Source organism: Anomaloglossus baeobatrachus, chromosome 7 (genome assembly GCF_048569485.1).
Source record: "Anomaloglossus baeobatrachus isolate aAnoBae1 chromosome 7, aAnoBae1.hap1, whole genome shotgun sequence".
NCBI lineage: Eukaryota > Metazoa > Chordata > Amphibia > Anura > Aromobatidae > Anomaloglossus > Anomaloglossus baeobatrachus.
The window spans coordinates 302,269,303-302,295,172 of record NC_134359.1 but is presented as its reverse complement, the minus strand read 5'-3'; the positions used below and the strand labels follow the sequence as shown (position 1 = coordinate 302,295,172).

General features: G+C 49.5%; 2 protein-coding genes across 2 annotated transcripts in view; one reads left to right on the top strand and one right to left on the bottom strand.

Annotated features, from left to right (window-relative positions):
* Positions 1 to 2,712, bottom strand: part of KAT8 (lysine acetyltransferase 8) — a 33,542-nt gene extending 30,830 nt beyond the window's left edge. The window contains exon 1 of the mRNA XM_075318626.1: positions 2,461 to 2,712. The gene's annotated coding sequence lies outside the window, so the exon portion shown is untranslated. The remainder of the gene's footprint in view (positions 1 to 2,460) is intronic.
* Positions 2,713 to 2,767: 55 nt separating this feature from the next.
* Positions 2,768 to 25,154, top strand: LOC142245689 (nuclear factor 7, brain-like). The gene is made up of 9 exons (XM_075318620.1): positions 2,768 to 3,210; positions 14,112 to 14,186; positions 15,785 to 15,945; positions 20,525 to 20,971; positions 21,054 to 21,149; positions 22,519 to 22,752; positions 22,839 to 22,861; positions 22,963 to 23,093; positions 24,466 to 25,154. The coding sequence occupies exons 1-9, from the start codon at positions 3,006 to 3,008 to the stop codon at positions 25,002 to 25,004; spliced, it is 1,911 nt and encodes a 636-aa protein (XP_075174735.1). The 5' UTR covers positions 2,768 to 3,005; the 3' UTR covers positions 25,005 to 25,154.
* Positions 25,155 to 25,870: the final 716 nt, after the last annotated feature.

The following is a 25,870-nucleotide window of genomic DNA, read 5'->3' as shown; positions in this document are numbered from 1 at the left end:
ATATATATAAAAAAAATGGTGTTTATTACAGTCATAGTACACTCTACAGATCCGGGACCTCCCCTACACGGGCATAGAACACTCTGCAGATCCAGGACCTCCCCTACACGGGCATAGTACACTCTACAGATCCGGGACCTCCCCTACACGGGCATAGAACACTCTGCAGATCCGGGACCTCCCCTACACGGGCATAGAACACTCTGCAGATCCAGGACCTCCCCTACACGGGCACAGTACACTCTACAGATCCGGGACCTCCCCTACACGGGCATAGAACACTCTGCAGATCCAGGACCTCCCCTACACGGGCATAGTACACTCAGCAGATCCGGGACCTCCCCTACACGGGCATAGTACACTCAGCAGATCCGGGACCTCCCCTACACGGGCATAGTACACTCAGCAGATCCGGGACCTCCCCTACACGGGCATAGTACACTCCGCAGATCCGGGACCTCCCCTACACGGGCATAGTACACTCAGCAGATCCGGGACCTCCCCTACACGGGCATAGTACACTCTACAGATCCGGGACCTCCCCTACACGGGCATAGAACACTCTGCAGATCCGGGACCTCCCCTACACGGGCATAGTACACTCTGCAGATCCGGGACCTCCCCTACACGGGCACAGTACACTCAGCAGATCCGGGACCTCCCCTACACGGGCATAGTACACTCAGCAGATCCGGGACCTCCCCTACACGGGCATAGTACACTCAGCAGATCCGGGACCTCCCCTACACGGGCATAGTACACTCCGCAGATCCGGGACCTCCCCTACACGGGCACAGTACACTCCGCAGATCCGGGACCTCCCCTACACGGGCACAGTACACTCCGCAGATCCGGGACCTCCCCTACACGGGCACAGTACACTCTGCAGATCCGGGACCTCCCCTACACGGGCACAGTACACTCCGCAGATCCAGGACCTCCCCTACACGGGCATAGTACACTCTGCAGATCCGGGACCTCCCCTACACGGGCATAGTACACTCTGCAGATCCGGGACCTCCCCTACACGGGCATAGTACACTCCGCAGATCCTGGACCTCCCCTACACGGGCACAGTACACTCTGCAGATCCGGGACCTCCCCTATACGGGCACAGTACACTCTGCAGATCCGGGACCTCCCCTACACGGGCACAGTACACTCTGCAGATCCGGGACCTCCCCTATACGGGCACAGTACACTCTGCAGATCCGGGACCTCCCCTACACGGGCACAGTACACTCTGCAGATCCGGGACCTCCCCTACACGGGCATAGTACACTCTGCAGATCCGGGACCTCCCCTACACGGGCACAGTACACTCTGCAGATCCGGGACCTCCCCTACACGGGCATAGTACACTCTGCAGATCCGGGACCTCCCCTACACGGGCACAGTACACTCTGCAGATCCGGGACCTCCCCTACACGGGCACAGTACACTCTGCAGATCCGGGACCTCCCCTACACGGGCATAGTACACTCTGCAGATCCGGAACCTCCCCTACACGGGCATAGTACACTCCGCAGATCCAGGATCTCCCCTACACGGGCATAGTACACTCCGCAGATCCAGGATCTCCCCTACACGGGCATAGTACACTCCGCAGATCCAGGACCTCCCCTACACGGGCATAGTACACTCAGCAGATCCAGGACCTCCCCTACACGGGCACAGTACACTCTGCAGATCCAGGACCTCCCCTACACGGGCACAGTACACTCTGCAGAGCCGGGACCTCCCCTACACGGGCACAGTACACTCTGCAGATCCGGGACCTCCCCTACACGAGCACAGTACACTCTGCAGATCCAGGACCTCCCCTACACGGGCACAGTACACTCTGCAGAGCCGGGACCTCCCCTACACGGGCACAGTACACTCTGCAGATCCAGGACCTCCCCTACACGGGCACAGTACACTCTGCAGATCCAGGACCTCCCCTACACGGGCACAGTACACTCTGCAGAGCCGGGACCTCCCCTACACGGGCACAGTACACTCTGCAGATCCGGGACCTCCCCTACACGGGCATAGTACACTCAGCAGATCCGGGACCTCCCCTACACGGGCACAGTACACTCTGCAGAGCCGGGACCTCCCCTACACGGGCACAGTACACTCTGCAGATCCGGGACCTCCCCTACACGGGCACAGTACACTCCGCAGATCCAGGACCTCCCCTACACGGGCACAGTACACTCTGCAGAGCCGGGACCTCCCCTACACGGGCACAGTACACTCCGCAGATCCGGGACCTCCCCTACACGGGCACAGTACACTCCGCAGATCCGGGACCTCCCCTACACGGGCATAGTACACTCTGCAGATCCAGGACCTCCCCTACACGGGCATAGAACACTCCGCAGATCCGGTATCTACACAGTATCATTCCCCACAGCACAGGGATGCACATGATGAAGGTTATACTCCTCCATACCTCCCATTATCAGACGTTACCTCATCAATCACATGACCAGCCTCTGACGTCACTCCGCCCCTGGCTCCGCTGTTTCCGGCGCGCAGGGCGCCCCCTCACGGCCGGACACCGCCGCCTCCTCCGGGGCAGAGGCCGCCGCTAATTCTCCTCACACAGGAGAGAAACAATAAGAAAACCAGGCCACGATAAACCGCCGGAAGTGCGTCACTGGGAGCAGGTCACGTGCTGCTAACCGGCCGCCATCTTTATCAAGACCGCATTTTTCCCGCCTCTATTGTGAGACGGCCGCCATCTTTGACCGCGTGAAGCTCCGCCCGAGGCTTTGTGTCGCAGCAGCGCATGCGCAGCCCGTGTAGGCGAGGTCTCGCAGTGCAGGTGTCGGTCAGTGCTGACGAGGTCTGTTCTTCGGTATCCTCCGTCTAGGCCCGTGTCCGCCGCTCCCGCCACACGGTGTTCACGCTCCCCTCAGTGTGTGAGGTGACAGTGTTCAGGCTCCCCGCCCTTGTGTGAGAGGTGACTGTGTCCAGGCTCCCCTCCCGCTCTCCCGGTCACGTGTTCCGCCGTTATGGCCTCTGTAGCGCAGCTCGACGTCTCCTCAGAGCTGGAGAAGAAAGACGTCTCCCCGGAGGAGGCGGAAAACGAGGAGCCCATGGACGACGACGACGAGGAGAATGATGATGGCGGCGATGGAGACGACGGGGACGTGGAGGAAGATGTGACCGTGCAGATCGGGTCCACGTACTCGTGCAAGAGGCAGGACGGCTCCTTCCGTGAGTGACCGGCCCGATCCGGGGCACCCCTGTATATACCCCTGTATATCTATATATCGTGTGCACCCCTGTATATACCCCTGTATATCTCTATATACCGTGTGCACCCCTGTATATACCCCTATATATCTCTATATACCATGTGCTCCCCTGTATATACCCCTGTATATCTATATACCGTGTGCACCCCTGTATATACTCCTATATATCTCTATATACCGTGTGCACCCCTGTATATACTCCTATATATCTCTATATACCGTGTGCACCCCTGTATATACTCCTATATATCTCTATATACCATGTGCTCCCCTGTATATACCCCTATATATCTCTATATACCGTGTGCACCCCTGTATATACTCCTATATATCTCTATATACCGTGTGCACCCCTGTATATACTCCTATATATCTCTATATACCGTGTGCACCCCTGTATATACTCCTATATATCTCTATATACCATGTGCTCCCCTGTATATACTCCTATATATCTCTATATACCGTGTGCACCCCTGTATATACTCCTATATATCTCTATATACCATGTGCCCCCCTGTATATACCCCTGTATATCTATATACCGTGTGCACCCCTGTATATACCCCTGTATATCTATATACCGTGTGCTCCCCTGTATATACTCCTATATATCTCTATATGCCATGTGCTCCCCTGTATATACTCCTATATATCTCTATATACCGTGTGCTCCCCTGTATATACCTCTATATACCGTGTACACCCCTGTACTAGAGTACATCCCTGTATATACTCATATCTCTATACCATGTGCCCCCCTGTATATACTCCTATATATCTCTATATACCATGTGCCCCCCTGTATATACTCCTATATATCTCTATATACCATGTGCTCCCCTGTATATACCCCTATATATCTCTATATACCGTGTGCACCCCTGTATGTACTCCTATATATCTCTATATACCGTGTGCACCCCTGTATGTACCCCTATATATCTCTATATACCGTGTGCACCCCTGTATGTACCCCTATATATCTCTATATACCGTGTGCACCCCTGTATGTACCCCTATATATCTCTATATACCGTGTGCACCCCTGTATATACTCCTATATATCTCTATATGCCGTGTGCTCCCCGTATATACTCCTATATATCTCTATATGCCGTGTGCTCCCCTGTATATACTCCTATATATCTCTATATGCCGTGTGCTCCCCTGTATATACTGCTATATATCTCTATATGCCGTGTGCTCCCCTGTATATACTCCTATATATCTCTATATGCCGTGTGCTCCCCTGTATATACTCCTATATATCTCTATATGCCATGTGCTCCCCTGTATATACTCCTATATATCTCTATATACCATGTGCTCCCCTGTATATACTCCTATATATCTCTATATGCCATGTGCTCCCCTGTATATACTCCTATATATCTCTATATGCCATGTGCTCCCCTGTATATACTCCTATATATCTCTATATGCCATGTGCTCCCCTGTATATACCTCTATATACCGTGTACACCCCTGTACTAGAGTACATCCCTGTATATACTCATATCTCTATACCATGTGCCCCCCTGTATATACTCCTATATATCTCTATATACCATGTGCCCCCCTGTATATACTCCTATATATCTCTATATACCATGTGCCTCCCTGTATATACTCCTATATATCTCTATATACCATGTGCCCCCCTGTATACTCCTATATATCTCTATATACCATGTGCCCCCCTGTATACTCCTATATATCTCTATATACCATGTGCCCCCCTGTATATACCCCTATATATCTCTATATACCATGTGCCCCCCTGTATATACCCCTATATATCTCTATATACCATGTGCCCCCCTGTATATACCCCTATATATCTCTATACCATGTGCCCCCCTGTATATACTCCTATATGTATCTATACCATGTGCCCCCCTGTATATACTCCTATATATCTCTATATACCATGTGCCCCCCTGTATATACTCCTATATATCTCTATATACCATGTGCCCCCCTGTATATACTCGTATACATCTCTATATACCATGTGCCTCCCTGTATATACTCCTATATATCTCTATATACCATGTGCCCCCCTGTATACTCCTATATATCTCTATATACCATGTGCTCCCCTGTATATACTCCTATATATCTCTATATACCATGTGCTCCCCTGTATATACTCCTATATATCTCTATATACCATGTGCTCCCCTGTATATACTCCTATATATCTCTATATGCCATGTGCTCCCCTGTATATACTCCTATATATCTCTATATGCCATGTGCTCCCCTGTATATACTCCTATATATCTCTATATGCCATGTGCTCCCCTGTATATACCTCTATATACCGTGTACACCCCTGTACTAGAGTACATCCCTGTATATACTCATATCTCTATACCATGTGCCCCCCTGTATATACTCCTATATATCTCTATATACCATGTGCCCCCCTGTATATACTCCTATATATCTCTATATACCATGTGCTCCCCTGTATATACTCCTATATATCTCTATATGCCATGTGCTCCCCTGTATACTCCTATATATCTCTATATACCATGTGCCTCCCTGTATATACTCCTCTATATCTCTATATACCATGTGCCTCCCTGTATATACTCCTATATATCTCTATATACCATGTGCCCCCCTGTATACTCCTATATATCTCTATATACCATGTGCCCCCCTGTATACTCCTATATATCTCTATATACCATGTGCCCCCCTGTATATACCCCTATATATCTCTATATACCATGTGCCCCCCTGTATATACCCCTATATATCTCTATATACCATGTGCCCCCCTGTATATACCCCTATATATCTCTATACCATGTGCCCCCCTGTATATACTCCTATATGTATCTATACCATGTGCCCCCCTGTATATACTCCTATATATCTCTATATACCATGTGCCCCCCTGTATATACTCCTATATATCTCTATATACCATGTGCCCCCCTGTATATACTCGTATACATCTCTATATACCATGTGCCTCCCTGTATATACTCCTATATATCTCTATATACCATGTGCCCCCCTGTATACTCCTATATATCTCTATATACCATGTGCCTCCCTGTATATACTCCTCTATATCTCTATATACCATGTGCCCCCTGTATATACTCGTATATATCTCTATATACCATGTGCCCCCTGTATATACTCCTCTATATCTCTATATACCATGTGCCCCCTGTATATACTCGTATATATCTCTATATACCATGTGCCCCCTGTATATACTCCTCTATATCTCTATATACCATGTGCCCCCCTGTATATACTCGTATACATCTCTAAACACCATGTGCCCCCCTGTATATACTCCTATATATCTCTATATACCATGTGCCCCCTGTATATACTCGTATATATCTCTATATACCATGTGCCCCCTGTATATACTACTCTATATCTCTAAATACCATGTGCCCCCCTGTATATACTCCTATATATCTCTATATACCATGTGCCCCCCTGTATATACTCGTATACATCTCTAAATACCATGTGCCCCCCTGTATATACTCCTATATATCTAAATACCATGTGCCCCCCTGTATATACTCGTATACATCTCTAAATACCATGTGCCCCCCTGTATATACTCGTATACATCTCTAAATACCATGTGCCCCCCTGTATATACTCGTATATATCTCTATATACCATGTGCCCCCTGTATATACTACTCTATATCTCTAAATACCATGTGCCCCCCTGTATATACTCCTATATATCTCTATATACCATGTGCCCCCCTGTATATACTCGTATACATCTCTATATACCATGTGCCCCCTTGTATATACTTGTATACATCTCTAAATACCATGTGCCCCCCTGTATATACTCGTATACATCTCTAAATACCATGTGCCCCCCTGTATATACTCGTATACATCTCTAAATACCATGTGCCCCCCTGTATATACTCGTATACATCTCTAAATACCATGTGCCCCCCTGTATATACTCGTATACATCTCTAAATACCATGTGCCCCCCTGTATATACTCGTATACATCTCTATATACCATGTGCCCCCCTGTATATACTCGTATACATCTCTATATACCGTGTACACCCCTGTATATATGCCTATATACTGAGAACACCGATCTATATACTCTACAAATCTATAGTTATCCATGTATACCTTGTACACACCTACAGTATATATATCCCTTTATATTCTCATGTATCCGTATAAACCCCTGTATACCGTGTGCACCTCTATAGATTCCTGTATATACTGCATATTCCTTCTGTATACTATATATCCCTATATACCACAGTTGATATATAAAGTCTACACACCCCTGTTACAGCAGTACTCCTGGGAGATAAAACATCCTCCTATTGTTGGTGCACTGCTGCTCTTGGACCTGTAATTCGGGGTGAAGCTGGAGCTGCTCCCCCTCCCCTCTGGGATGTTGCATCACAGCAGGGGGCGTGGCCTGCGGAGAAGTGGTTATCGGGGCCGGCAGCTTGGAGCAGGCCACGCCCCCTGATGTGATGTAACGTCCCAGAGGGGAGGGGGAGCAGCTCCAGCTTCACTCCCAATCACTGGTCCAGGAGCAGCTCATCTTTATAGTTAGGGAAGCGACAATAGTGGAATGTTTTATCTCCCCGCAGTACGCCTTTAAAAAGTGAAGAAACATTTCAAACTCTTCCCACCTTAGGCCATGTTCACACATTGAGTATTTGGTGAGGGGTTTTTTTATCTCCGTATTTTAGTCAATACCAGGAATGTAACTTAGTTACCATAGTAATAAAATCCCGTTTTTGTTCCTGTAGTGAAACCTCTGAAAATATACTTTAGATATACACCCAAAAAATAAAGATACCGTGAAGAAACTGCAATCAAATAAAAAAAGGGTTTTTGGTTTTTTTTTAGACCCTAGATGGGGCGGTCAAATGTTTTTGTGGACCTAAAATCTTATTTCTTGTGCACGATTCCCCATGACTTCAGCGTCATCAGGAGGCTTGATATCAAAGCGAGATCACGCCATGATGGGCCAGAGGAATTTGCAGAGATGTTTTTCCTGCCAAAAGATGCAGAAGCGGTACTGAAATTTCTGCACCAAATACTTTACGGGTGCACATACACTAGTCCTTTAGGCTACTTTCACACATCCGGTTTGAGCAGTGCGGCTCAATCCGGCTGTGAAACCTCTGTGGCAAAAACACCGCATCCTTTGCATAAGTTTTTACATGTGGCCGGTCCGTTTTTTTCCGGTTGCGGCACGCTACTGAGCATGCGCAGTGGAAGAAACCGCATGCGGCGGCCGGATGCGGTTTTTTCAGCATCCGACGTCCATAGGCATGCATTGAAAATGCGCCGCAGCGGCCGGATGCGGCGCGATGCGGGTTTTTTTGCCGGAGCAAAAAACGTTGCAGGCAACGTTCCATCCGGCCGCAGCATCGGCTAAATCTGCCGCATGCGGCAAAAACCGGACCGAACGCAAGCCCATGCGGCACAATACGGCACTAATGTAAGTCTATGCAAAAAAAAAACCCCCGCAACCGGCGGCAAAAAAACGGTTGCGGTTTTTCTGCAGAGTGCCGTATTGTGCCGCAGAGCAAAAACCGGATGTGTGAAAGTAGCCTTAGTGACGTCCCCTGTGAGTTTCTGGCAGCATTCAGTCTTTTCGGGTCATGGTCTGTCACATCTAGAATTGTTGATCTTTGCCCATTCCTTCTTGTAGTAGCTCCTCAACATCTGTCAGATTACGGGGACGTCCCCTGTGTTACAGCGCCCTCTTCAGGTCACCACAAATTTTCCCATGCGTTCAGAACTGGGCTCGGACGTTCCAGAACTTTCCTCCTCTTCTCCTTGTGGAACAGATTTGGAGGACCCTGAAGGTCATTGTGCTGAAAGGTGGAATTCATCGTAAGCTTTTTTTGCAGAGACCTGAATGTTCTTGATACAGCATTGTCTTTGTTCTGTCCATAATCCCCTCCCTCTTGATTGAAGTCCCAATTCCAGTTGATGAAAAGCAGCCCCAGTGCACAGTTCTGCCCCAACCCAGCCTCATTGTGGGTAGGGGTATCTAGTGGGGATGCACACTGCAGACTTTGCAACGTTTGGAATTATGACCAAAAAGTTCTCCCTTGGTCTCATCAGACAGAACATAGTCACTTAGTCATGCCCCTCCAGGATAAACTAGGCCTTTGGCACAGTGGGTCTACACCCACCAACGCGACGCTCGCACTATGGACTCCAAAACTCCGCTACCCATGCACAAAGTTATTTCAAGAGCTGTCCGCCAGCAGGATCAAATCCTGACCTAACTCAAACGCTCGGGCATCGGCTGATTCTTCTGCCACAATCCAGGCTGCAGCCATCCCAGCAGCTACTACTGTCTGCTACTCACACCTGGTACTAGCCGGTGCCTGTCTGCTTCAGCCCTGTTTGATGGAGATCCTAAGCAATGCTGCGGATTTATCAATCAGTAATAACCAATAGCTAAAGTTGCCGCCTTAATGCCTCACCTGGGTGGAGAGGCTATCACATGGCTCAACCCCTTATGGGAAAGAGGGGGTCCTGTAACCTTGGGGCATTTCACAAAATCGTCAATGAGAGACCTGTCAGTAGGTCAACAAGCGGTCTGGTTATGTGCCTTGTCTTAACTTGGATGGAACAATGAGAGGCCGGTAGCAGCCTTCTGGGAGAGTATGTCCAGAAAAAATAAAGCCGAACTGACTGGTCGAGACATTTCCGCTAGCCTAAACAACGTGACTTCCCTGGCTATCCGCATCAGCCTGGTTCCAGCAACTCTCCAGAAAGGTGAGAGGAAACCAATGCGTCTGGCTACGTCCTTCCATAGACCGTTAATTCCCCAGCCTTCTACATTTGGGCAGCACGGTGGCTCAGTGATTAGCACTGCAGTTTTGCGGCGCTTGGGTCCTGGGTTCAAATCCCACCAAGGACACAATCTGCAAGGAGTTTGTATGTTCTCCCAGTGTTTGCGTGGGTTTCCTCCCACACTCTAAAGACATACCCAATGGGGACAGTGTTCCTGATGTATGTAAAGCGCTGCAGAATGTTATTTGCTGGTACTCTTGAACCTATGCAGGTCCTTCACGTTAAGATGGCTGAGCGACGGCAGGAACAGGTTGTGACAAGGGATTGTGGTACTACTGCAGTACTGTGCATCTTATCCACTCCTGTCCCGAGAAGTCAGGGAATATCCCAAGCCTAGGGTCTGTTGGAGAAGCTACTGTAGGCGAGTGTAATTCCTCTTCGCCGTGGAATTTGTGCATGTGGAGCTTCACTGAAACAGCCTTCCTGGATTCTGGATCAGGTGCAAACTTCATGCGACAAGCTGTGATGGATCGGTCCAACGCTCCAGAGTTTTGTGTTGTCTGGCGATAGAAGGGCCCTATGGTCTAGAGATCAACAAGCAATTGTTCTTGCAATAAGATGATTCGTGTTCTGGGGCAGTTTTTACACAGAAATCTTTCACTGGGCAAATGGTAATGTGCAATTTCTTCTCAAAGGCCATCTCTGCTCCTGAACACATTTCGATTGGTGATCGTAAGTGGTTGGTGATAAAGATGCCTTTGGAGGAGTGGCGTAATCAAGGGTGCGTCCATCCAGATGGCATTTACACACTGTGAGAACTTGGCCTGTCTGCAATCCGCACAGAGGCTGAATCTGCGCCTTGCTAGGTGGTCGCTGTTCTTTGACAGTTTTGACTCCGTTCTTCCTAGTCAGTGTGCAGACAAGATCAAGGCGGATGCCCTCTTTAGGTCCTTTCTACCCACCAACCAAAAGAAGGAGCCTCAACATATCGAGCCTTCCAAGATGGTTACTGGGGTTCCTGTGAACTTGTCTCAGATTCCTCCAAAAAGGCTTTTGTCTCAAAATTGGATAGCAAGCAAGTTTTGCTGTGGGGGGGGTCACGCATCTAAGTTGGCTGGCCATGCCGGGCATAGAGAGAGAGCCTACTCTGATTATCTTACGACATTGGTGGTTAACCATACAGAAAGATATTGTGGATTTCGTTACGGCCTGTCCTTGGTTTGCACAAAACAAGACTCTGAGTTACGTCTGTCCGGACGACTTTTACTACTTCCTGTTCCTTCAGCTTTCTGGCAGCACATCGCTATGAGCTTAATCGCAGATCTTCCTCTGGATGCTCATCTAGATGATGGTGGACCGATTGTCAAATATGGCTCACTTTATTCTTCTGTCTGGTCTTCATCTGCTCCCTTTCTCACAATGAATTTCATCCAGCACTCCGCCTCCACGGGTTACCTCTTCACATCATATCCGATAGGGGCGTTCAATTCACATCCAAGTTTTGGAGAGGTACTTGTAAACATTGGAACATGTCCCTGGATTTCTCCTCTGCTTACCATCCTCAGTCCAGCAGTCAGGTGGAGCAGGTTAACCAGAGCATCTCTAAGTTTCTACGGCATCTTACGAATTTGCAGCACCACAACTTGGTTAAACTTTTGCCTTGAGCAGAGTTCTCGTATAATAATCATGTAAGCAAGGCTTCTACAAATTCACCGTTCTTCATTGTATATGGGCAGCAGCCAAATGTTCCCCTTCCAGCGTCAACCGTTTCTGACATCCTTGCAGCCAATGCTCTCACCAAGGACTTCTCCAAGATCTAGAAGGACACCAAAGCCACTCTTGAAAAGTTGTCCAAATGGATGAAAAGACATGCTGACAAGACACTTGGATCAACCATGTTTTCATGCAGGAGATGAGGTGTGACTCTGCTCGAGGGTACATCAGTCTCAAGATGCCTTCTTACAAGCTGGATCTTCGCTATATTGGTCCTTTTGTGAGGTCATCAAGCAAATCAACACTGTCCTGCATGCTTTAAGCCTTGTTACGCTTGCCTAACGTCTTCCACAGATGTCTCCTCAAGCCTCCTCCTTCAAGGACTCTTATTCCATGTATTCGCCTGTGTGCTTGGAGGATGTTTTTGAGGTTATCCTGTATCGGCCATCCTGTATCGGCCATCCTGTATCGGCCATCCTGTATCGGCCATCCTGTATCGGCCATCCTGTATCGGCCATCCTGTATCGGCCATCCTGTATCGGCCATCCTGTATCGGCCATCCTGTATCGGCCATCCTGTATCGGCCATCCTGTATCGGCCATCCTGTATCGGCCATCCTGTATCGGCCATCCTGTATCGGCCATCCTGTATCGGCCATCCTGTATCGGCCATCCTGTATCGGCCATCCTGTATCGGCCATCCTGTATCGGCCATCCTGTATCGGCCATCCTGTATCGGCCATCCTGTATCGGCCATCCTGTATCGGCCATCCTGTATCGGCCATCCTGTATCGGCCATCCTGTATCGGCCGGCCCATCTGAACCAGTATCCACCCTGCCTATGATCCTGACCCTTGGGATCGGCTGCTGCAGTATTGGGCACTGCCATGGAGTGGTACGTAGCGGTCACCTGCTACACAAGGCTAACCTCCCCATCAGAGGTTGTAGAGACTAGGTAATCTTAGTCTCTCCTCTCCAGGGCGCCAAAAGTCCACACCCACCAACGTGATTTACTGTTGCTGCCCCCCCCCCCCCCCCCCCCCGATCAATTTGTTTTGTCTTTTCATCTCTTCCTGAGTCATGTCCTATTCTAGGTAATGTCACTTTTGTGCCACATTTCAACCTCTTCTTAGTCTTCATTCTCCATGGTACCTTGAGTTCTGTAAGTGTTTTTGTACCTTCTCCAGATAACGTTGCACGATGAGATCCTTTGCTTTGTTGTCAGCTGTTTACAGTTTCGAAAATTTCCTTCCTGATCAGCGACACTGTCTCTGAGGTTAATTAGATTCGCTGTAAATGACGGCGTCTGAGTATTAATACTGTGTAACATGAGCGTAAATGCGATTGGCTGATTCGGAACACAACCACATCTTCAATTATAAAAGGGTGTGAACACTTTTGCAAATAAAAATTGCCATTTTATATGGTCTCCGCCCTCCAATTTTCTTTTAGTGGATTAGTGCAGATTGGAGGCAGTAAAGGTGGGAAAAGCTGTGAAATGTTTATTTAGTTGGATTTTTGTACATGACAAAAAAATCACATTTTAACGGGTGTGTAGGATTTTCATATACTGTCTATATGATATATGCAAGAGGCAGCACAATTGTTTAGTGATCCGGAGTGATTGGCTTGATCCCGACATACTGCATATACCCCTATATACTAAGTTTACAGGATGGCTCCTATCGTGAGTGGAGTAGAGCTGTGCGTGCTCGGCCGCCTCCACCTTTTTGTCCCCCACTCCAGTCCTCAAGGCACACCAACAGTGCATGTGTTCAGGACCTCTGCATGGCAAAGGAAATGCTGAAAACCGGCACTATTGGTGGGCTCCGAGGCCTGGAGGTAAACACGGACTGCCAGTCCCATAGACCATAGTGGAGGTTTGTGCTCAGCTGTCCCATAGGCAGTGGAGTTAGAGGCGTCTTGTGTGCAGTTTCTGGATAAGTTTCCAGTGCCGACTTCCCGATCTCTGGATCCTTGGTGGTCAGTACCCCCATGACTAGTAATTTATCCCTTACCCTGTGGATGGGGAGTAACTTGCCTTTCTGGGGTGAATAACCCTTTAATAATCTATCAGAGGGCGGTCTAGAGCAGACAGGCAATCAGTTTACTGAGAAGAGTATGAATGAAAGCCTCTATACATGAGCCGGGCACGTCTGATCCTGGCACAGCAGGCGGCCGATGCCCGGAGCGGCCTAGGTGCCATCACTACGGCTCCTGCTCTTACTGGAGATGGGACTGTATACTCTGATCTTCAGGACGGACCCTGGCAATCTCCCCTCTGTAATGTGGCCGCCTCTTGTGACTTCTGCATTTTTATTTTTCTACCAGATGATGCCGAAATCGTGAAGACCCGAATGAACAAGCAGGCGGGCCGGGAGGAGTTCTACGTGCATTACGCTGGTTGTAAGTAACCCCCGGGGGCCTGATTGATGTTTATAGTAAGGGGGAGGTGGGATGCGCTTCTGCTTTTCCGCTCTGAGAATGCAGGTATCGCCTCTGTTCCTTCCAAGGCGCCATATTCCTGGAAGTGCAGCGCCTCGCTCCGGAGCGTCTCAGCGGTATCTTGGATGGTTTCCATAACACAAGGGAAACTTCAGTGGCCTCGGAGCCGCTCTGGTTCCTCCTTCTATTCTGGGCCCAATGCAGCCTCTGTGACTGGCCCATTGGGCCCCTGCTTGTGCCGTGTGACTCGCTCTTTCCCTTATCTCTCATTCGCTCCCGCTTCTTCTGGCGGATTTATCGCAAAGCGCTTCCATAGAAAGGAGTCACTACGAGCAAAATGCAGCACTTCACAAATTAATGGGGTCTGGTACGAAACCCGATCCTTTACCCACGGGGGTCTGGTACGAAACCCGATCCTTTACACACGGGGGTCTGGTACGAAACCCGATCCTTTACACACGGGGGTCTGGTACGAAACCCGATCCTTTACACACGGGGGTCTGGTACGAAACCCGATCCTTTACACACGGGGGTCTGGTACGAAACCCGATCCTTTACACACGGGGGTCTGGTACGAAACCCGATCCTTTACACACGGGGGTCTGGTACGAAACCCGATCCTTTACACACGGGGGTCTGGTACGAAACCCGATCCTTTACACACGGGGGTCTGGTACGAAACCCGATCCTTTACACACGGGGGTCTGGTACGTAACCCGATCCTTTACACACGGGGGTCTGGTACGAAACCCGATCCTTTACACACAGGGGGTCTGGTACGAAACCCGATCCTTTACACACGGGGTTCTGGTACGAAACCCGATCCTTTACACACGGGGGTCTGGTACGAAACCCGATCCTTTACACACGGGGGTCTGGTACGAAACCCGATCCTTAACACACGGGGGTCTGGCAGAAAACTAAATTGATAAATGAAGCTCCAGGCTTCACCTCTGCCTTCGGACATTGAGGACATTCATGTGTCCTCTGTGACCCCGAGTGAAGTACAAATTCTTTAGTCGGGAAAGTTATCAAAATTGGCCAATTTTTTTGCTGCTTTATTTTTGGCGCAAGGGATGCTTTGTACTGTGTCTCACTTCATTGGGATGCAGGACAGACTACAACCCCCATAATCACCCCCATAATTGTAGGGTGCCTGCACCCTGAATGAGGGCGGTGGTTCTGGTTGCCTTTTTTTTTTTTTTTTTTTTCTTCTTTCCTTTTTTCCTTCTAATTTGTGGTAGCAAGTGTCCAGCTCGGAAGACTCGCGGCTCTGGGCACTTTGCTTCCCACGTTGAGGCTTATCCTTGATGAATCGCATCTCTTCTTGGACGCTTCCAGAAGATCCCTTACACCATGAGTGTTTGTTCGCGATGGCTCCGTTGCCCAATTTGCAGTTTTTTGCAGCTTCCAGGGGCAATCTCTCTACAGACGCCCATGATGGCGGCAGATAGAAGCTCGGCACGGTAAGTCCAGACTCGATCAGACGACCACGGCCGTCCCTTTCTCGTTTTATATTCTGAAATTATGTTGTAAGTTCGGTTTTCCCCCTTTCGCAGTGAATCGACGACAAAACGAGTGGGTTGACAAAACGCGGTTGGTGATTCCCAAGACGGTAAAGGAGGGGGCCGAAGTGGCCAACGGCACCGGCCCGGAGGTCGCGGAGAACGGAAAGACTCCCCAAAAGCGGAAAAACGAGGACGAGGAACCCGAAGCGAAGGTAACGTGAGCCCCAAATGTCAGTCCTGCTCCACAGCACTGCCCGCCACGCCCGCGGGACAGTCTGCGATAGCGCCTCCGTGTGGCCACAAACTGGTCTCATCCTCCGCTTTGATCACGTATAACCGAACGGATGTCGATTTTATATTCTGTCCTTGTAAATGGCGGCTCTAGGATTATTAGGCCTGGCTGGGATTTTTCTATTTAAAATATCTAGATATTTTTTTTATAATTGCAAACTAGTCGTGCAATACGAGACCCCCACGATTATAGTGAAGGGGCTGTGGTAGGATTGGCCCCTCCGCCCCGCCGGTGCTGCACAGAACTATACACCTCGGGTTGTGCTGCGCTACCATCTGTTAATGATGTGTTCCCCACCAGTCTGAAGACCGCTACTGCGGGAAGACGTCGTCTTATAATTTTATTTCCATCCCCCGGGGATATACAACTATTATATACATTTTCCTCGGCCTTCTGTTTTTTTCTTTCTCCCTCTGTAGTCAGAGGAGAACGTGTAAAGAGCCGCTCTGCTTTATTTGGTGATACCACAGTCCTCCCGCCATGGCTGCCGCCTCTTACCCATGGAGTTTAGCAGTCAGGCCTGCGGCGATCACACCATCAGTATGTGGTCCTCGTTCATACAAAGAGTCATTTCGGCATCATTCATTATCACTAGAAGTCCCAGAAATTTCGAGCTCCCCCCTGAAGTCCCGAAAGAGGGTCAAATGACATACAATAAACTGAATAGAACGAACTAGAAACTAAATGGTTAAACTCAATGGGAAAACAACAACCTCCTGTGGTGCGACAGTAATGGCCTTAATTACAGAACAAAAGACGGTGATTATAGGATGTTGGCTAAAATCCTTCAGGTCATTCGACCCATCTCTGGGTTCCAAAGGTAGAAACGTTAAATGACCCCTCTCTGGGACTTCTAGTGTTAAGGAGCCCACTGGTTTCCAGCTCCCTGATTTGCCGGGGGCGCTGCGCTCCTGAAGACTGACGGCACATGCTCTCGCGCTGCTTGCAAAGGCAGCATTGGAGGAGCACAGGGGCGCTGAGCCCAGACAGATCCAGCGCTGCACAAGCAGAGAACCTGCACGCAACGCGTGCTCCTTATCTGGGTAACCGGCTACTCTGAAACTGCAGAGTGGCCGGCAACCTACACAACGAGCGGTGCACTATAGATTTATAAGCCTGGAGGATTTCTAATAGGGCTCTTTTCCACTTGTGTACCACTTACGATGCGAGAGCATCGGAAGCGATATGTTAATGACCCTCCGCTGCGGATGTCAGCCGAGAGTCGTGCGACTGATGTGATCTTGAGATGACATCACAGCTACGGAGAAGATGGAGGAGGGAGCACTTTCTCCCATCTCCTCCGTTGTCTGTCTCTACGTGCACTGCACTGCAGTCATATAACATGAGTGCAGTGCGATTTTATTTATTTTTTTTTAATTTTTTTTTCCACATGTGAGCCAAGACTCGGTGCAAAACGCTGCATGAAAAATAGGACAGAGGACACTGCCTCATTGATTAACACTGGTGCGAGTGCAATCCATTTTTTTTTTTTTTATCGGATCGCACTCGCACCAGGAAATCGCGAGTGGAAAAGAGCCCATAGTAGGTAAATTGCAACGCTTCGCTGTTAGGGGCACTTCTGAGCTTGTGAGGAGTCCTTTGTGACTATACCTGGGAAGGTCGCTCACAGAGCCGGGACGAGATTGCAGCGTCGGAATAGAGATGAGCGAATCTTTTGGAAATTTGTTACGTTGGGAACCTCCACTAGTCTGAACTTGGCCCGAGGAGGTTCAAAATCAATGATTGGTGGTTTGTCGCCACCCACACGTAAGGAGGGGGTTCTAATATATATTTTTTTGTTACACACCACACCTAATCACACTGTTGTTACCCCCCCCCCCCCCCTGTGTTAGCCAATCAAACGCTGCAAGAGGCTCGCACAGGGCCGAGCACCAAGCGCGAGAGTGGCGTTTGCACGGAAAGCATCTGAACTCCAACTGTTTTTTTTTTTTTGTAAAGTCTGTTCGGTTCGAAAACTGAACCTCAAATTCGCTCATCTCTACTCCTGAATAGAGCTGCGGTTTTCTATGATGTTTTGTGTCCGAACCAGCCCGGACCGTGCAGAGGCGGCCGGACCGTGCAGAGGCGGCCGGACACTTCTGCGCTCAGTTGTAATTCCACGTAAGCCGACCTTGTACTGCAGATGCAGCAGAGCTCGTGTGTCACAGCGCACGGCTTCTTCACTACATTGGCTCTGTGTTATTATGTATCCGGCTGTTCTGCAGCCATTCTGAAATCACAGTCTCATGGAGCGGTGCCAGACGACAAACCCGGCTCTGCAACATCTGTACAAAGTGTATACCGGGGAGTAAGCGGGGGGTACTTGTAATAATGCAGCCGCGCGGAGCCGTGCAAGCGCTAAAGCAAATTATGACACTGGATTAAGACAAAAAAAAAGCAATTGATGGCGCTGACCTGAGAAGATGCAGAGTATTTTTATTTATTTTTAATTTTTTTATTTTTATTTTTGCACATCTGCACCTAAATTTGTGCATGTGACAAGTTACCGTTCAGACCTCGCAGAAGAGATCTGTGCACGATCTGTGACGGACGGGATCCATTGCAATGTGTAGAAATCGTCTCACAGCCTTCCTCACGCTATCGGTGGAATCCCCCATGTTTGCCGTCACCCTGTGTATACAGCGCTATATACTCTGTGCTGCGCCCCGACTTCCTGTAGTTTTGATAATCGCCGCCACTTGTAACCTTTGTGTAGAGTCGTACAGAGATGAGGTCGGCCGAGGTCGGGGCAGCGATGCCCCCGTTATGCCCGTGTAGCGTCACATAAGATCTGAGGAAACTCCTGCATCATCATCATCCCATCACTTTTGCCATTACTTTTTGTTTTAATTTTTTTTTTTAACATGTTTCTATGTGCAATTCCAAAATGATCATTTTTCACCCCAAATTGACTGTTCCTCATATCTCAAGTATTGCCGCTGCGTCCTCTGCTCACGGCACCACCGCTCGTCTCATGTGGCACCCGACTCGCCGTGTACTGAAGTGAAGGGGGCGAGCGGTGGTGTCTGTGAGGGCCACGTCGTGTGAGGGGGTCTCCTTACACCGCGCACTTGAAATATCCATTTATAAACGCGGCACAAAGATCAATGCCACATTGTGGAGGGTGAATCCGAAATCTCCCGTCGGTTATCTTTGAGCCTCTCATGTTGGGATCAGCCAGGGTCTGTACGGTGCCCATTGATTTCAGTGGGGGCCGGTGTATCGCTTCTCTTATGTACAGCATTGCTGTTAAAATGTATATTTTCATTTTTTTTTCTTTTCCACTTTGATATCTTAGTGGAGATGAGCGATTGCCGGACTTCTCTGGAATCTCTCATCTCAGCATTCACATGTGACCAAGCAGATGTCACTATAAGGCCCCATTCACATTAGACAAGTCAGCTGAACCTGCTATCAGTGGGTTCGGCTAATGGTCTAGTGTCTATAGGAGCGTGGCCGCCTGATTGGGGGACGTGTCGATCACGCACGTCTGCCAACCACATTATTCTCACGGAGATGAGCCACAGCCCGTTGTTGGTCATCTGCATTCTCATAAAGAACTAGAACAAGCTCCCGTGTGCGCGGGAGGGGGGCCACCCGAGCGAGCTCTCCCGTGTGCGCGGGAGGGGGGGGCCGGCCGAAGCTAGCTCTCCCGTGTGCGCGGGAGGGGGGGCCGGCCGAAGCTAGCTCTCCCGTGTGCGCGGGAGGGGGGGGGGGCGGCCGAGCGAGCTCTCCCGTGTGCGCGGGAGGGGGGGGGGGCGGCCGAGCGAGCTCTCCCGTGTGCGCGGGAGGGGGAAACGGCTCCGAGCGAGCTCTCCCGTGTGCGCGGGAGGGGGGGGGCGGCCGAGCGAGCTCTCCCGTGTGCGCGGGAGGGGGGGGGCCGGCCGAAGCTAGCTCTCCCGTGTGCGCGGGAGGGGGGGGGCGGCCGAGCGAGCTCTCCCGTGTGCTCGGGAGGGGGGCCGGCCGAAGCTAGCTCTCCCGTGTGCGCGGGGGGGCGGCCGAAGCTAGCTCTCCCGTGTGCGCGGGAGGGGGGGGGGGGGCGGCCGAAGCTAGCTCTCCCGTGTGCGGGGGGGGTTTGGGTTAGGCCATTAATCGCCTGACAGCCATGTAATGTGTGTCCAGCCTTAGTCTGGGCTCCGGGGGTCCTGAATATTGCTGCCGCCGTCTGATAACGCCGATAATACTGTGTAACTTGTGTTCCATTATCTGTTTTTTGTTGTTTTGTCTTATTTCCAGCCCGTTTCAGCTGACGCCCATCCAGCACCTCATACTGTGCCTCTCCTAACTGCAGATTTTCCTGTTACCATTAACCATGTCTTTCTATTTTGCAGTCGTCTCGCAGGGTGGGTCGAGGTAGAGAGTTACTATGTGTTCCCATCAGCTCGGTGTGAGCAGTGCATATCTCTGCGAGTTGTTGCAGGGATGGTTCGCCGGCGGGCGCACATGATCCCCGTCTTACATTCATGAAATGTCCACTCACATGTTGTCTGTTCTTCTAGAAAGTGAAGGTGGAAGACACCCCAAACAATTCAGTGATGGCGTCCGGGGACTTTGCTGAAGAACTGACCTGCCTCCTGTGCAGCGAGCTGTTCAAGGATCCCGTCATGGTGGACTGCGGCCATAACTTCTGCCGGAACTGCATCGACAAGGCCTGGGACGGGCAGGAATCCTTCACCTGCCCGGACTGTAAAGAGGTCATCACCGACAAGAGGTACACCACCAACCGAGCCCTGGCCAACCTGGTGAAGAAGACGGTGGGCACCTCTGGGACCCCGACAAAGGCGTCTGGGAAGGCCAAGCTGCCAGAGAACTGCCCTGAGCACGATGAGCGACTGAAGCTGTACTGCAAGGACGACGGCATACTGAGCTGCGTCATCTGCCGCGACTCGCTCAAACACGCCAGTCACAACTTCCTGCCCATCCTGGATGCGGTTGGGGTGTACCGGGTAAGTGGGGAGGAAACACTCCGTAGATACCGACGGCCGCAGATAGTGTATTTAGCTAATCACTACAATCATGTCACCGCAGGCTGAGCTGTCGGCCATCGTGGCCCCGTTAGAAGAAGCCTTGAAGGTGACGGAGCAGCTGACCGACCAGCAGCAGGAGAAGGTGGAGCAGCACAAGGTGAGCGAGCGGCCCCTGTAATCCGGAGACTCGTCGGCCCACCACTCTTTTTAATCGTAAAGGTTTTATTAAATTTCCAGCATATAACAGACATTTGACACTGTCAAACCACATACAGGTAACAATACAAAAACAGAGTACATATAGGGTATATCAACATATCATTGTGGGACATTAAATACCCCTACAGTACGAACTGGGAATAACTAAGGAAAAACATAGGGGGAAGGGGGTGAGCAGCCATATAGATAAATTACCTTAGCGAGTCTAGCATTTTCCCTGGGGTTATCTGTCTCAAGGGGCCAGCTCTAAGTTACTTCAGGGTTCAGAGGAGCCTGGCGACTGTGGGGGGTTAGAAGGTTGCGGGAGAGCCGCGGCATATGGAGAGGTCGCCCAGGGGGGCCATTGTTCCAGCACTGCCTTTCTTTTTCAGACTAGAAGCTACTCGTTTCATATACTCACTGTAGATTCAGCCGGTCTGTTAGCTCTGTCCTAGTTGGGGACAGCGGGGACTTCCACCTGTAAGCTATACAATGCCTACCTGCAATAAGGAAATGGGAGACAATGGTTTTAAAGGGGTCAAGAATTGTCTATACCCATATGTAGAACGGTGAGGGCTGGGGACGGGGGGATCCGGAGACCAGTGACCTCCCGGATCATTTCAAAAACTAAATTACAAAACTCAAAGGTCCTTGGGCAGAACCACCACATATGACTTAAAGTACCTCTGTGGTTGCAGCCCCTCCAGCACAGTGGGGACATATTTGGAGAAAAGGTTGCTAATTTGGTGGGGAAATTATACCATCTCAGGTGGATTTTTTTTTTTAGTTGTTCAATATGGTTAAGGCATGAGGAAAATCTTTGGATCCACTTTGAGGCAGAGTGCCAGGCCTGAGTGGGGAGGAAAGATCCTTCTCCCATTTAAGCATGTAGGGGAGTTGTTTATCATCTACCGGGCAATTTAGTAATTTATACACGTATGAGAGGCCCTTAATTTTACTATTTTGAAAGACGTTTTTAATTGAGATGGGGTCAGCTACTACAGGGTTGGAGAAGATGGGAGCGTTTATGAGAAAGTGGCGCAACTGAAAAATTGGAACAAGCTGTGCCGAGGAAGATTGAATTTCTCACAAATCTGAGTAGGGAAGTAAAACTCCATCTTTATATAGGCCCGCTAACACCACAGGCTCTTTTTTTACCCATGAGGTAAGGTTTAAATTTGGGATGAAGGATTCAAGCACTCTCAGGGGGATATTTGGTTTTAAAGCTTGTGACACTGTTCCACTCCACTCGCTCCAATTTTTCTTCACTGTTGCTGTTGGGCCCACCACTCTTCATATCATACAAACGCTTTGTCTCTTCCCCGTAGACCAACATTTCCGAGTTCAAGCAGCACATCTTGGAAGAGTTTGAGAAGATGCACGCTTTCCTGAAGGAGCGAGAGGAGAAGCTGCTGGAGAATCTGAAGGAACAGGGTGAGAACCTGCTGAAGGAGATGGAGAGCAACATGGTGAAGATGGAGGAGAACCGGGACAACATCAAGCAGACCATCACCATGGCCAACGAGCGGGCCAACGACACAGACTCCATCTCTTTCCTCACGGTAAGTGCTGCCTCCGGTGAGGTTTAGGACGCTGCCTCTTTTGTTTTTCCCACAAATTAATCACTATTTTCCCATCTTTCTTGCAGGATATCAAGTCTTTCATCGAGAAGTAAGTTTCTGCTGCAGCTTTAGGCTGGTGATGAGTACGACTGTGCCAGGCGGGGGATTGTCATATGGGGGAGGGTGCGACTCACGCTTTCTTCTCTCCAGGTGTCAGGTGCAGCAGAAGGAGGTGATGTCTTCAGGGAACAGCCTGCTGTCCAAGGATCTATGCCAGGGGACGTTCAAAGGACCCCTCCAGTATACAGTGTGGAAGCAGATCAAGTCCTTCATTGAGCCGAGTAAGTCTCAGCCTCTATAAGAAATGTCCGCCGGGCGTGGTAAAACGTCGGGTTTTGTATCGTAAGGCACAAGATTACGTGTCCTGTACAGATTGTGCCTGCGCGTAACAGATGCAGCTGTTGAGGTGAGACTACAAAAGGGTCTGTTGAGGTGTGACTGCCGTTTTCAGATTATCTGGGATGTCGTGTGCACACGAGACAGAAATAACACTCTGGATCGGTTATGATCTTCCTCTCACGACAGACGCCAAAGAAATTCTGCTCGGTTTATTTTTCACAAAGCCTTTATAGTTCTGGAGAAGTGAAGGGTGTAGACAAAATATAGTCCAATCAAATATCGCAGGCTGTACTCGGGGCGTGTAGCCGCTTGCATAGTCTCTACTGGATTGGTTGTTCCAAACTTTGGATATTCCTCCTCGTGCTCATCATCTTGGTCGTTGTCCAGGATGTAGGAGCCATCTTTAAGTTACATGTGCTTGGATATTGCATTAAGGAAAATTACTGAAAATGTATATAGGTGTTAGTAAGAAACAAAAGCATTCATAAATGTTAGGCTACATCAACTAAACTACATTAATCTGGGTCTGTGAAATGGCTGAATTAAGTATTTCGGGTTACTCAATTCTTATCCTCAACACAGGTGGACATCTGAGGTCTCTGCTCATTAGAGAGCAATATATATCTGCATCAGATTGTGAGCTGGCATAGTACAATCAGTCTGTAAACTCCTCGGCAACATTCGGGAGGGGGGGGGGGTGATCATGGGAGTTGGGGGCTACTTAGAGGCCTTTCTCTGCACTTTGTAGCCTGTTCACGTCCCCTCAGGGGACAAAAATGGGCAAACGTTAAAACACGTCAAAAACTTCCAAATCTTTGTGCCCAACACAAAAATAGAAGAAATCCAACGGCGAACACCTTAAGGCGGGAAGGAAAATGTAGAAGCCAGAATAGCGGATTTTTTTGGCCACCGCATCTTCCCCCTAAAAAGTGTATCTGGAACAGTGCCACTGGAAACATAAGTTCAGGTGACGAAAAACGGGCTCCATCCACAAAATGTCACGGGTAGTGCTACACAACGCCGCACAAATAAATGGCGCAGTGACGTCTTATTTCGCTCTGCACTTTCCAGCACATAGCATGGTAAAATAAAGTTGTAACTTTTTAAGAAAGGGAAGAAAAGATGAGCGGGGGTGGGGCTGTGATGTGCAATGAGTCCCCCTGAACAATGACAACAGTCACAGAGCAGTGCCGGACATGGTGTACAGCGCCCATCCTGCCTCCGCTTTAGGTCAGGGATCATTGTGATCGAGGAGAAAATCGTTTTAAAGCTGCAATCTCTCAAATTCTGTTTTGTTTTTTTTTCTCTTGTCAGAACTGACCCCAATGCTATTGGACCCGTCGACTGCGCATCCCAACCTGGTGCTGTCCGATAACATGACCAGCGTGAAATATGGAGACACGAAGCTCGTGCTAATCGATAATCCCAAACGCTTCAGCCAGTGCATCCTGGTCCTGGGCGCTCAAGGCTTTGATTCTGGCCGCCATTACTGGGAGGTAGAAGTAGGAGACAAGACGGCCTGGGACGTGGGCATGGCCAGCGAGTCCAGCAACCGCAAGGGCAAGATCAAGCTGAACCCCAAGAACGGCTACTGGGCCATCTGGCTGAGGAACGGCAACGCCTACAAGGCTCTGGAGTCGCCCTCCAGGACCCTGATCCTGAACGCCAAGCCGAAGAGAATCGGAGTGTACGTAGATTACGAGGGAGGCCAGATATCCTTCTACAATGCCGACGATATGACCGCAATCTACACGTTCACAGCCACGTTCACAGAGAAGCTGTATCCGTACCTGTCCCCGTTCCTGCATGACTCCGGTCTCAATGCCCAAGCCCTGCGCTTCGTGCATGAGTGACGCCACTGCCGCGTATCTCAGAATGGTTAAGTTTCGCTTGTTGTTGCCAAGAAGTACTGAAATGTTGCTGTTTAGTGTCTGTTTAGTTCACAACCTTTATTGTGGCATTTTTATTTTTTATGGAAATAAAATGTGTTGAATGACCAATAACTTGTATGAGTCAATTACTCTGGCACTGCGAGGTCATATGTGGTGTCCATTACTCCGGCACTGGGAGGTTGTATATGTCGTCCCTTACTCTGGTGTTGAGGTGCGTGGCATCCATTATTCTTGACTATGTAAAGTCGTATGCATCCATTACTTCAGCACTGGGAGGTCGTACGTGGCGTCTATTACTTTGCCACTGGGAGGTCGTACGGAGGCGTTCATTACTCCGGCACTGGGAGGACATACCTGGCGTCTTATTACTCCGGCACTGGGAGGGTCCAATGTGGGAAGTATCGCACATATGGTAACAGGAAAGGGAAACCCTGGGACTAGGCTAGAGGATCATAGTGACCCCTGACCAAACCTACTGTTGGTCCCTGGCTTCCCTGACCACCTAAATAGGTTCTGCACCTGTGTGCCGAGCAGGATACCTGGTCCTGGCTGACCCTGACCTGGGCCCTAGGTAGGGAACGGATGTGATGAGCGCTTAGTCAACCCAACTAAGTACTAAGGAACACAGTGATGATGATTAACATCTGAAAAGTGAGGATATCCGCAGTGTCCTAAAAGGATTAACCCCAAGCAAATAACATACTTAGGTTACCATTTACACCACAGCAGGAAGAATAGAATGTCAGGAGGCACGCTGCGAACCTCTAAAGCCGGACACCACAGGACTGTCTGTCAATCGTGACACACCAGTTACTGTACTCCCCTTC

Coding starts and splice junctions, on each gene's coding strand:
- LOC142245689 (XM_075318620.1), top strand. CDS start 3,006: ATGGCCTCTGTAGCGCAGCTCGACGTCTCCTCAGAGCTGGAGAAGAAA. Junction 14,187..15,784: donor CTACGTGCATTACGCTGGTT/GTAAGTAACCCC, acceptor CCCCTTTCGCAG/TGAATCGACGACAAAACGAG. Junction 22,862..22,962: donor ATCAAGTCTTTCATCGAGAA/GTAAGTTTCTGC, acceptor TCTTCTCTCCAG/GTGTCAGGTGCAGCAGAAGG.